Source organism: Salvia hispanica, chromosome 4 (assembly GCF_023119035.1).
Source record: "Salvia hispanica cultivar TCC Black 2014 chromosome 4, UniMelb_Shisp_WGS_1.0, whole genome shotgun sequence".
Taxonomy (NCBI): domain Eukaryota; kingdom Viridiplantae; phylum Streptophyta; class Magnoliopsida; order Lamiales; family Lamiaceae; genus Salvia; species Salvia hispanica.
This window is the reverse complement of record NC_062968.1, coordinates 1,858,925-1,872,736: the sequence shown is the minus strand read 5'-3', so window position 1 is coordinate 1,872,736 and position 13,812 is coordinate 1,858,925. Positions and strand designations below refer to the sequence as shown.

The window sequence follows — 13,812 nt, the reverse complement described above, 5'->3', positions numbered from 1 at the left end:
CGTATTGATTTTATAATAAAATGTGAGTGGAACAAGTAGGGACGGAGCTAGGAATGTAAATGTTGATTGATTTAATTTTAGGTAGTTTAATGATGTGCTTTCTTATATTTATGTAATTTAAAATTATGTATTTAATTTTATATTTAATGAAAAATGTAAAATAAATAGTATGAAATTATGTAATAGTACTAATTATTAAGACATGAGAAAATAAATTTATATTGATGTATAAGTAATTAAAGATATAAGGAAAGTATAAGATTATAAGAACTATAGTGTAATATAGAAATTAGGACAACAATGACATGACATAGCACAATTAAAATGGAGTACGAGTTAAGATATGAAGAGAGACGTTTGAATTGTGGATAAACATAATCACGTGTATCCAATTATGATAATCAAACCACCTACTGCTTTTTAAAAATTAATCATAATTAGTTGCATGGCATATCTGCGGATGCTCTAACTTACATTGACGTTTCACTTTTCAATTAAAATACTTATAATGTATTTGTCATAGTATATAAGAACATTCGTCGGTCTTAATAAGAGTAAGAAGAGTAAAACACTATCGTTTAAGATATCACATTATTTGAAGAATTATAAACATTATTAGGGTGAAGGATAGTCAACAGGGATGTTCTTGTGCGTTGTAGAATCTTATCTAACATTTATATCATTTGATAATGCCATGAAAATTACTTTGAAAACAAAAGTTTCCTAAGAAGTCTGGAGCAGGCTATTAGAAATACTCTTGTTATTGCTTCTAACTCGTATTCTCAAAAGTGGATCTAGGGGTGGGTAGGTACGGTATACCTTACCGAAACCACCATACCGTATACCTTACCTTAAATACGGCATGCGAAAAAGTCATACCTTTACCTTACCAAAGTTTTCGGTATACCGGACTTTGGTATACCTTATTTTCAATATGAAGAATTTCCATACCGATACCGTACCTCATTTTCGGTATACCGTACCGAACTTCGGTATACCTTACTTTTGCGATATACCTAACTTTCAACGTCAACTAAAATAGAAAATTAGAGTTTTTAGAATATTATTTATATTTTATAATTTTAAAAATAAATTAAATATAATTTATTCATAATTATATTTATATTTCACAATAGATTTTATAATTTTAAAATATATAAAATATATTTTATATATAATTGTGTTTATATTTTTGTGGTATATACCTTAATTTATGGTATATACCGAATTTCGGTATGGGGCGGTATACCGCGGTATTTGAAAATTCATACCGTTACCTTACCGGAATCTTTCGGTAAGGTATCATACCGTACCGAAAGTCACGGTATACCAAAAATTCGGTATTTTCGGTATTTTTTCGGTACGATAAGGCCGGTATTTCGGCATTTCGGTATTTTTCCCCAGCCCTAAGTGGATCCCACTCTAATAGCTATAAACATATTAAATACATGCGTTAAGTTACAAATGTTTAGCAAAATACAAGTTCCATTTTCAGCTATAAATTTAACTACAATTAGTATCATCACCCGTGTATAGGCCAAATAATTTTCAGATACTACTATGTACATTCTCAATAAATAGATAAAAATAATGCTCCCTCCGTCTACGAAAAATAGTGTCATTTTATCATTTTGAAATGTCCACAAAAAATAGTCTCATTTCTACAAAAAATAGAAAGTTTCTCTCCCATACTTTAACTGCTTTTTCTCCTCTCTTCCATACTTTACCTATTTTTTTTTCATATCTCTCTTATTCTACCTACTTTTTGTGGAACTATTTTATTTGTATTTAAAAATCCAAATTTGAAATTTAATTTTATAAAATTAAATCTAATATTGAAATAAAAAAATAGAGTGAAGGATGACAAAGGGAAGAAAAAGATAATTTTTAAATAATATCATATTTAGGACATCATTGAAATAATATCATATTGAAACAGTTAAAATGTGAAAATGCGAAACTGCCCAAAAGCTCAAAAGGGCATTTTTGGATTAAAAATAGCCAAAATGACCGATTTCGAAATAAACCCTTAGTCCAGGGGTGTCTGGACTATGGACGAGATAAACACCATTTTTGTAAACTTTTGATTTTATAAAAAATTATTTTAATTTTTCAAAAATCAGTGTACTAAAATTTTAAAAGGACTCATACTTAAAATTTAGTCCACAAATTGGTATAACTACTTTCTTGCATGTGTTGTTTTATTTATTTTTTCCGATGTGGGATATAAGTCCTTTTATAACTATTACTCCCTCCGTATCATAGTAGTAGAGTTATTTTGTCATTTTAGTACGTTCCATAGTAGTGGAGTCATTTGCCTTTTTAGTAAAAGTCAACACATTTCTTTTTACTTATTTTTACTTTCCCTTACTTTATTCTTTCTTTTATCTCTCTACCTTTTTCTTTCTATTTTATTCTTACTTTACTTAACCCACTTAATACATTTTTTCTTAAAAAAAAATGCTTCCACTACTATAGAACGGAGGAAGTACATTTTATAATATTTTTGCATAGATTGAATATTTAGAGTTGCAGATAAGACGAAAATAGAGTTGCAGATGAGACGAAAGAAAAGGACGGTGGCCTATACTTTTTATTCTCTTACTTTTGTTTTGATACAACAGATAAGACAAAAGAAAAGGCTAAAATGGTTTAAATGTTTCGCTTTTGTAAAAATTCATTTAAATTATTAGACAATTTTAATGTATGTTAATTGATCAGTTCAATTAATAATTAAATTTATTTAATCAGATAAGAAATTAGTCCAAACACTTAACCATAATCAAACCGATTAGTCAATTATCGACAAAACACATCGCTTAATCGGTTAAATAAAATTTTAATACTAATTCATTTTAATGGCATTTCTCCCCATCTATAATTTCTATCTTAATGTTTTTATGCCTTGGGATACATCGTACATGCATAAAACTTTTAGAAATTTTTTCTTTACCAACAACAAATTAAATCCTATACTAATTCCAATATTTGTCTTGTTCTCTCAAGTTTAAGGACAACAAATAAATGCATAGCCCAGTCCTCTTTGTCTGCATATATCTATTTCAAATTCCTAAAAAGTGAGATGTGCTGAATTGGTGTTTGTCATGACATACGAAAAAGTGAGATGTGCTGAATTTAGGGCCCAATATCTATTTCAAATTCCTATATCTATTTCAAATTCCTAATGTCTCTATTTAATTAATTCATAACCAATCCCATTAATACATAATCAGCCCAATAAATATTTTAAACACTAAAATTACATAATCAGCACAATTAATATTTTAAACGCACCACAAAATGGCTGCACAGACGAAAATGTGCGTTTGTATAATAAGAGTGTTTGTCTAATAGCCCATCCGTCTAAGAATTTCAATTTAATCTAAAATGTGCGGATTGTTCTGAATAACCCTGCAATTTTATAGGGATGTTATGATTAAAATTTTATAATATGAAATATTCACAACCCAAACAACTATAAACTGAACAGCTCGCAACTCGATAGGATTGACTCAAAATTAACATGAGCCACGTACCGAAATGAGGTCATTTCATTATTTAATTATTGATTTTATTACTTTTATCAAACTTTTAGAAATTAATATATTATTCTATATTTTTTCAAATGTACGTGAAAATATATTATATTTCATTATTTGACATTTATATTCATTTATTTAATTTTATTTTTACTTTTACACCTATCATAAAAAGTTATATGTATATAAAAAAACGATATTAATTATTTAGCAAAAAAATGTATTTTCATATCTCTATTAGTTGCATATTAGTTTCAAGTTGAATTGTCAGCATTAGTATGCGCGCGTATTCATTTATTATAGATATAAAACTATTAATAGAAATGTAGTTATAAAAGGACTGAAAATTTATATCAAAAAAATATTATCTATTGGACCGACGGGATTGCTTGTAATCCGAAAATTTAGGATTATAATTGAAAATTTATAATCCGAAAAATTATAACCCGAATGAGTTGTATCCGAATAGCCCGACAATCTAAGCCGATTTGTTCGATCAACATCCCCATAGATAGGAAAATTATTATTTTGGACAGTGCAAAATACTAGTAATAATTAGGCACCAAATATATTTTCACAATAAATAGCCAAATTTGAAACAAATAAACATAAATTTCTTTTATTTAAGTCAAATTTATATCTCTAAATTTTATCATCTCTTCTTCCTCTTTAACTCCTTTCATCTGCATTGCCAGATGGGGAGCTTGGCATATGGTGATGACGGCGCCTGGTGAAGGTGAGTCCTTCTTTGCTAGTTTAGGTATAAAGGGCTTTCCTAGAATATGTGCTACTTTCATTCATTTCAATTATTGATTGATGAATTAATGATGAAATTAATGGAAAGTCGAATGATTACAATATTTATTTGTTACTGGTTTATTGAAATAAACGAGTTATCGTACTTAGGCATATACATAATTTTAATAAACTATTCAAAAATAATGCGTGTAAATTTTTACTGCTTCTTCCATTACAATTAAAAAATAATGCATGTAAAATTATTTCTGCACAGTTTTTTATTAATACTCTCACCGTCTCATTCAAGATGGTCACCTTTCCTTTTTTGTTTGTCCCAATCAAAATAGCCACTTTCCAATTTTGGAAATAACCCTATCTCTCATCAATCCTCATTAAAATATTCAACTACATTTTCCCTTTCTACTTTATTCCACCTAACAACACTTCCTAAAATCTCGTACCACTCAAGAATGTGGCCATCTTGAGTGAGACGGAGGGAGTACAAAATTTTCAAATAAATAGTACTCATCCTCCGTCCCAAGGAAGATGACCCTTTCCTTGGGCGAAACGTGATTTTACATAATTTTATTGTCTGTTATGTAAAGAGAGTAAGTATGAGAGAGGAAATAAAATAGAGATAAATGTGTTTTTATTTTTAATAATTAGTCATCTTGATTATGATAAACTAAAGAAATAAAGGTGAGTAATTTTAGTGGGACGGATGAAGTAATAATAGTAGTCTATGACTTTTCTTTGGGATGCTAAATCTAACCCGCATTAACCCTCGGGGGGTCAACCGACAGTAGCTTGCGCCCATGTCTTGTCAAATCTATGTAGTTAGTGTGTCATTTATGAACATAAAAGTACCATGAGTTGCACATCTAAATCGTTACCAAATATACCAACTTCCATTACTTCATTTGGAAATTTCCACCATCAATCTATCTTAACCTAATCCAGCAAAAATTCTTCCTATCATACACTAAAAGTAAAACCAACAAACCATAAAAGCCTACTCACCACATAATAAAAATGGCAATTCTTGAAAACTACCACTACTATATCCTCCACCTCCTCCCGCTCCTAGTCTACTTCTGCCGCCTCACTGACAGCTTTTGCCGCCTGACTGACAGGCGGCAGAAGAAGCCCCTGGAGCCAACTAATTGGCCGCTTCTGGGATTTTTGCCAGAGGTGTTCCTCAACTTCCACCGCGCCCACGACCGCATCACCGAGGTTTTTCCACATATTCAGCTTCGACAACATATGCAAAATTGTGTTGGATTATGACCCGTGCAGCTTGAGCTTTGAAATGCCTCACATTCCTTGTGAGAAGGATTTCAGTGTGGTGGCGGAGACGTTGCTGTACGCCTGTACCGCCATGTCATCTCGCATACATATTTTATTATATTATATTAGCTCAAACATATTTTATTATAAATTAATATATACAATTGAGACTCATATTCAGTGTCAAAAGAAAAATGTAAGACTTCTACCCATGACAAAGGACTAATTATTTGAAAAAACACAGCATAAATTTTCAAGTTGTTTGCCCTTTGTTCAACAATTTTTTTTTACATTTAAATTCAAATAAGGCTATTCCCTCCCCAGGGCCCTCTCACCCCGACCCGACGACCCGATATAATATGAGATGGTAAATTACAGTAAGTTTCAGTACATTCTAAAGAAAATAGCCATATATTCGATGCGTACAAACAACCATCATAATAGATGAAACTTCAACACCGACACTATAAGATTCGAATCTAAAACTCAATCACCTTTTATCATTTTTACCCTAAACTCGTTATCTATGGGTGCACTAAGTCAACATAGTACCTAAACTATGTCATAAATAATCAATTCTCGTCAGATTTATTAATAGTACAACCATAACCCCATCACCACAATCATGATCACCCCATCCCCAATTAGCCTCAAACGAAAAAGGCAAACACCATTATATATAGCGATTTTACGATTTTGGTCCAAAACATTATCTTTTGAATTATTTGGTCCCTCACAATTGAAAACGGGCCGAATTTGGTCCTTTTTGGACGGCACCGTTAAAAATTAACTGTCAACGACAGTTTAAACTATTTTGACTGGATTATGTTACTAACAATTAAATTATAACTTAATTTTTAGGTTACAGATTAGGTTTCTTCGTTGTTCTCCTTCAAATTTCCTTGTAGCAAAAAACAACAAATAAAGCTACCCAATCGATTCAAATCAATAACTCTGGTGATTCCGACGCGATTTATTGCCATCGCCGCATTCATCCGCCCCTCCGGTAAGAGCTGCCGCCTCCGCTGGTGCAACCAGCTCTCCCCTCAGGTCAAGCATCACGCCTTCACCCCGACGTGGAAGACACCATCATTCACGCACACGCCTGCTTCGTCAACAAATGGGCCACCATTGCCTCCTCCTCTCTGGCCGCTCCGACAACGCCATAAAAAACCACTGCAATTCCACCCTCAAGCGCAAGTTCTCCTCTTTCACCGAAGACGACGGCTCCTCCCTTGAAGAGATCCGTCACCGCCGCTCCACCTCTGCCACCTATTTCGCCATGCCCAGTCCCAACACCTCCGGTTCTACCCACACCAGCTCTCTGCTCGCTGGTCCACCCACGAGTCTTGGCCTCTCGCTCCCCAAGATCGACTCCGTTAATCACAAATTGAATTGGATTGGAGAAGCCGCGTCGGCGAATTGAACACCAGGAGAAGCAGCAGCACAAATTGATACGAACTTGGTGAGCGGATCAAACTCGACACCCTTCCGCTTCAGCTCCTCGACGCACTTGGCCAGCAGCGTCGAGTCCTCTTTCTCCTGGGCCAGCATCTTCTCGAGATGGGATTAGGCGTTGGTCTTGTGCCGTATGGCCCAGATGAAGCTCAGGGAAAAGAGGGAGGCAAGCAAGGAGCGACGGCAAAGGTGGGGGCGGCCGGCGGCTGCAGAGAGGGTGGTGGAGTGGAAGGGGAAGAAGAGGGTGTTGAGAGAAGGATAGAAGAGAGTCCGGATTTGTTTTTAAAAAAAGAAAAATATTAAATATTTTAATTTAAGTCTCTAATTTAGTCAAAATAGTTTAAATTGCAGTTGACCGTTAATATTTAACGGTGTCATCCAAAAGGGACCAAATCTGGCCCGTTTTCAATTGTGAGGGACCAAATAATTCAAAAGATAATATTTTGGACCAAAATCATAAAATAGTCATATGTTAAGGACCAAAAAGAGACTTTACTCTATATAGAAATAAACAGAAGAGACACCATCACAAAAACACAAAAACACAAACACATCATTCATTTCTCTCCAAAATGTCAATATTCGAATCCCAATACATCTTTCTCCTAATCATACCTCCACTCTTCCTAGCATGGTACTTGTCTCACAGAAGAGGCAAGCAACCACCGGAGCCGACGCTGTGGCCGGTGCTCGGCATGCTCCCGGCGATCCTCCTCAACCTCCACCGCTTACACGACTACGTGACGGAGGTCCTCGCCGCCTGCGGCTGCACCTACCGAATCGTGGGGTCGCGCCTCTTCAACCTCGACATGCTCATCACCTCCGACCCCGCCAACATCCACCACGTCCTCAGCCGCAACTTCGCCAATTATCCGAAAGGCCCCGAGTTTCGCAAAATCTTCGACATCCTCGGCGATGGAATCTTCAGCGCCGACTTCGAGCTATGGGAGATTCACCGGAGGACCACCATGGCCCAGCTCAAGCGCGCCGATTTCAACGAATTTCTCGAGAGGACCGTCTGGCAGAAGGTCGAGGACGGGCTCTTTCCCGTCCTCGACCATTTCTGCGGGAAAAAAGAGGGTTTGGATTTGCAGGATGTTTTCCAGCGGTTGGCTTTTGACAACATATGCAAATTCGTGCTTGGGACCGATCCTTGCTCTCTGCGGCTGGATTTGAGGCTTTTTCCTGGCGAGAAGGCGTTTAGTGCGGTGGCGGAGCCGCTGCTGAGGCGGCATATACTGCCGGAGTGGATGTGGAAGGTGCAGAGGTGGCTCAACGTGGGCGACGAGAGGGTCATTGCGGAGGCTGCGGCGGCGTTGGATGATTTCATCTACCCGCGTGTTGTTGGCGGTGGGGATGATGCGGTTGTGTTGAGAGCGTTTGAGAAGATGTATAGTGAGAGTAAATCGAATGCGGCTAGTGCTAGTCTTGGAGAGTTTCTCAAGGATACTTCTCTGAATTTGATATTTGCGGGGAGGGACACGACCAGCTCGTGCCTCACGTGGCTCTTCTGGCTCGTCGCGCAAGACCCTTTATCGGAGAGGAAGATTCTAGAAGAATTGGAAGCGGAGCTCGGTCTCAATAAAAAATGGAGGTCTGAAATTTTTTTAAATATCGCATTTCACTTTTACTATATTTAGCAAGTTCAATATACTCACAACATTCATACTTAATTCACCGACTTTTTTTGTTACATTTATTCATATTTCATAAAACTCTCCAAATACTTCCTCCCATTTTATATTTTAATTTTTATTCTGTTCGCCAATAAATGTCACATTTCATTTTTACTTATTTTTGCAAGTGGACTCATATTTCACTAAGTTACTCTACTAGCATTTTGTTAAAAAACAAATATATGGAAGTAAGATCTGAATTCCACTATCTGTACTTATAATCCAATAATTTATTGAAAGTTGAGCAGATCAAAAACGGGATATTTATTAGCGGACTTAATGATGTTGTATAGTCTTATCGCTAATTTTATTTGTACAAAGGCCTTTCAATGCGGAGGAGTCTCACAAGCTAGTGTACCTGCACGGGGCTCTATGTGAGTCGTTGAGGTTGTACCCACCGTTGCCGCTGGAGCATAAAGCTCCAGTGCAACCGGATATTCTCCCGAGCGGGCATCGCTTGGCCTGCAACGGGAAGCTGATCATGTCATTCTACTCAGTGGGGAGAATGGAGAGCGTGTGGGGGAAAGACTGCCTCCAATTCAAGCCGGAGAGATGGATCTCTCCGAGCGGGAAGATCAAGCACGAGCCGTCATATAAGTTTCCGGCTTTTAACGCGGGGCCGAGGACGTGCGTGGGGAAGGACATGGTGTTCATACAGATGAAGATGGTGGCGGCAGCGATACTGTACGGATACAAGGTCAGATTGGTGGAGGGGCAAAAGGTTTCACCTCGTGATTCTATCCTTCTTCATGCTAAGGAAGGATTGAAGGTGTTGTTGTGTAAGAGAAGTTAGATTGGTTGATTGCAATAATCTCTCTTTCTATTTGTACAATAACATGTAGTACTATCTCACTTATAAGAGATCAACTTGATTGGATCAATGATTGTATTAATCTCTCTTTCTATTTGTATTTTCTTATTTTCTACTTTTATCAATATGTATCTCACTTACTAATAATGAAAATATTACTCCCTCTTCTCTGATCAACTTTTCTTATCCAGTGGAAGATTTAACAAAATGGTACCCAGGGATCATTATCTCATCAATTTTACCCCAGGATCCTGAAAAGTACCATCAACAACTTTAAAACTTTTTTTAATAAAAAACACATTTATTTTGTTTCCAAATAGCAAAATCATTTTTACCATTAAAAGGGGAACCCCAACAAAGACCCATTTTAGCAAGAAAAAAAGAAACGAAACAAGAAAAACACACCATACACCCAAAGCACAGAACATACCCCCAAAACACAGAAAAACCAACTTTTCACACAAAAAAGGACTCAAATCCTGACAACAAGCAAGGCCCCCATCCGGGCCGAATCATCCTCCGGGGGGCGCGGGGGTCACTTGGGAAAGAAAAGATGCTTGGTGGCGGATTTAGATCACGATCGCAAAGCACAAGAACCGGGAAGAAAAGAAGAAAAGAAAGCACAAGAGTCCTAAGTCCTCCCGGGACTGCCTACCGAAAAAAAAAGCCAAGCCTATATTTGGCACTAAAAGAAAAACTTAAACAAGAAGGATATAGCCAATTTACCAAGTGAATCCCTCGAAGGAGGATTCCCACTGCCCACCTCCTTAAGCGACTCGGCGTGCTAGACTAACCCCCCCGTGGCCCCGATACCACCGTAGGGATCGGATTAGTCTAGATTCACAAATTTAGAGACCCCCTTTGTCTGCAAGAGAGCTCAACCAAACTCTCCCACGCGGCTGATGTTACAATCACGGGTCAAAGTATACCGATTAAGAACAAGAACAAGTAACCTAGCTATTACAAGATCTTGAACCGATCTAAGCTATCAACCTTGCTAGCTCCATAACCCGCACACTTAGTCAACCAGTTAGTAACAAAAAGGAAGATCCTCTGGGATCTAAAACACAAGAAACCAACTATGAACAAAGAGTAAGATCAAAATCAAAGTATTTTGGCTCAACCCGCCAAAGAACACCGATCTATTCTTCCGAACTAGATCCAAGGGAGCACCAATGGATTGGATAGAGTTAACCCTCGACCACCAAAACCTCCACTAATGAAACCCCTCACCGATCCAGATCCACCGAACAACCTCTACACACACGGCCTTCAAGTTCTCACAAACCCTAATTCCACTCAAAACAAGCAATCGAAAGATTGCTTCACACCAAACTCACCAAAGATCTACCACACAAAGAACCATGGAAGATCACCAAGAGATGGCCAAGAACATCGGAGAAGAAAGAAGAGAAGAGAGAAAGCTCGAGTCGAAGAGAGTAGAGAGAGAGAGATGATAATAGAATGAGAACAACGACCACACCCATTCTCACTATTGGGCTCATCCCAATTAATAACATCCGGGCTTAACAAATAACACAGCCCAAATAAGAGTCCATCCAAAATATCCAACAACAATGTCAAATCGGTTTTTCGTTTCCACTGACCCAAAATCAAGATACGCAACGTAATGCACAGCCCCACCCCCGAGGATGAGTCCGCCACCGCACTTGAGACTTTTGGGCCCTAAACCTAAACACTAAATCATTTATTTTGTTTATTCTTTGAGATGTAATTATGTTGGAATAATGCCATATGCACGTACTCACATTATAATAGGTATTTTGATTTAACACTGCATATAATCAAATGATATGATTGCAGAAGTCTTCAATAAGTCCAATAAGTCAAATGAGATGTTATGATTTAACACTGCATATAACCATGGGCTTTTTTGGCCCAATATCCAGTGTTGAGTTGTTCACATTTTGTTGGGCTGGACTGTCTGGTATTTAGCTGGGCGGCTTATATGTAAAATAGTCTTCCATCCCACTTTAGCTGAGAGAATTATGTTATATTTTATATTTTCCAACTGGGATATTAGGTGGAATATATTTAAATAATTAATATATAATGTGTTATTTTATAACGTAAAAGTTAACGATTCCGTTAAAAAAGGATTGAAATATATCGAATTTCAATGTACAAGGACTTACTAAAACAAAAATATTGTATAAGGATCTATTGAAATAAACAATCAAAGTACAAGAACTCAAGGATCCTTATATTTTACCTTATCTTTATTTAATTACAATGAATTGTGAGAGGATTCCACTATAGTACCTTATAATACTGATTTATTGTGTATTTCGTGTCAAACACATGCCACTTCATCCTTTATTTATATTTTTAAGTTTTAAGTGTTACAATTCTGTTGCCCCCACATTACTACTTATGGCTTGATTTGTTGCACAAAGGATTTTGTTACAGTAAAGAAGAAACGTAAAATCTTTTTAAACTTTTCGTGACTCCAAATAATATAAATTTTTAATTGTAACTGTATTGAAAATAGTGTGTTACGCTAAGAGAGGAAAATTCCTATATTGCAACCTATGGATTTGGAAGCTAACACGTATTATTGGTTCTGGTTGTTGAAATTATTTAATGCCCTATTATATTGGTAGTATTCATAAATAACGTGATTCGGTGATTGCACGTAAGAGTAATTTTCACATGTTTGATAAATTAATTGATTGTGAGTGCCTCACGTAAAATACATAAGGAAATAGGAGTACGATAATACGATTTAATAGAATAGGTTTACACGTCAAACATGAACTCGCCTCAAAAGACTAGTATATTAGGAATATAGGAGATTATTTAGTCTATAAATTCGTATATATTGCCTAATACGTACAACAAACATGGGATAACACTAGAATGCATAATAATCGACTCACCTTAAAGACCAACATTCTAATTTGATTAGCCATGGTTAGACGTTTAAAGAGCCTATCAAAGTGGCCGTCGCACCAGACTCGAATTATTTTTAACATGAGAAATACCCGCAAGTGTACGGGACTAGTGTAGCATAAAATAAGTAAGAGTATCATATCCCACAAAGACAAATTGTGTAAACTTAAATACCACCAACCGACTTTAACTACTATCTAGACAATTTGGAAAGTTTGGTTTGATTTTAGAAAGCAATTAAACATAAACAAGCTAAAAGCACGCAACAAAAGATAAGTTTCAAATAAGAGAACAATATAGAGTCATGGATCCAACTACAACGAACACAAAGTGAACTGTTAAATGGTGAAAGAAGACATATGGTAAAGAGAGAGGGAGGTGTCTAACACGATTTGTATGGAATGGAATGATTTTATTATTGAGTATAGCTCCCTTTAAATAGGTAAAGTTCATAATCAATCACCTATTCAATGCAGTATATTCAATCAATCTTTGATTGGAGTAATTGATTCCCAATTGGAATAATTGAATCCTAATCAAATCTTTATTATTTCTAAATTCTATCACTCCCCCTCAAATTGAATGGTAGGATCACCAACACTTAATTTGCGCAATGCATCGTCAAAGCTTCTAGAATTGACTGCTTTGGTCAGTACATCAGCTAGTTGATTTTCAGATTTGACAAAAGGAAACTCGACAGTACCGTTCTCAATGTTTTCTTTGATAAAATGTTTATCCACCTCCACATGCTTAGTTCTGTCATGTTGAACTGGATTCTCTGAGATGCTGATAGCAGCCTTGTTGTCGCAATACAGTTGGCTCTTTTTGGGTGAGAAGTTAATTTCTTTCATTAACCTTTTGAGCCACAAGATTTCAGTAAAACCACTTTTAATTCCACGGAACTCTGCTTCTGCACTTGAAAGAGCTACCACCTTTTGTTTTTTACTCCTCCTATTATTAAAAACATGTCTACAACTAACGCTAGGCTAGAAGTTAGAGTGCTTGAATTTTTAGCAATTAAACCTAATTTGTTAGTGTTTGGAAAATGATGTCACGTGAATTTAACATGCCCAGGAAAAAAATAGTACTCCCTTCTATCCAACTTAATTGTCACTCTTGGAGTGAACTAAGAAATGTAAAGAAAAGTTTTAGAAAAGTTAGTGGAATGTGAGACCTATTTTTTTATATTAGTTTTATAAAAAAAGGTGTGTAGAGTGAGTTAGTGGAATATGAGACCTGCTTATCATTTAAGGTAAAAATGAAGTGTGACAATTAAGTTGGGACGAACCGAAATGGAAAAAAGTAACAATTAAGTTGGGACGGAGGCAATGACAATTTAAATCAGGAAAGTTATGTAAAATTTTCAAAACTGGATCAATTTTAACAATAG

The 13,812-nt window shown here is 36.2% G+C and overlaps 1 protein-coding gene across 1 annotated transcript; it reads left to right on the top strand.

Moving 5' to 3' along the window:
* Positions 1-7,579: 7,579 nt before the first annotated feature.
* LOC125223395 (alkane hydroxylase MAH1-like) lies at positions 7,580-9,617 on the top strand. The gene is made up of 2 exons (XM_048126525.1): positions 7,580-8,616; positions 9,020-9,617. The coding sequence occupies exons 1-2, from the start codon at positions 7,595-7,597 to the stop codon at positions 9,489-9,491; spliced, it is 1,494 nt and encodes a 497-aa protein (XP_047982482.1). The 5' UTR covers positions 7,580-7,594; the 3' UTR covers positions 9,492-9,617.
* Positions 9,618-13,812: the final 4,195 nt, after the last annotated feature.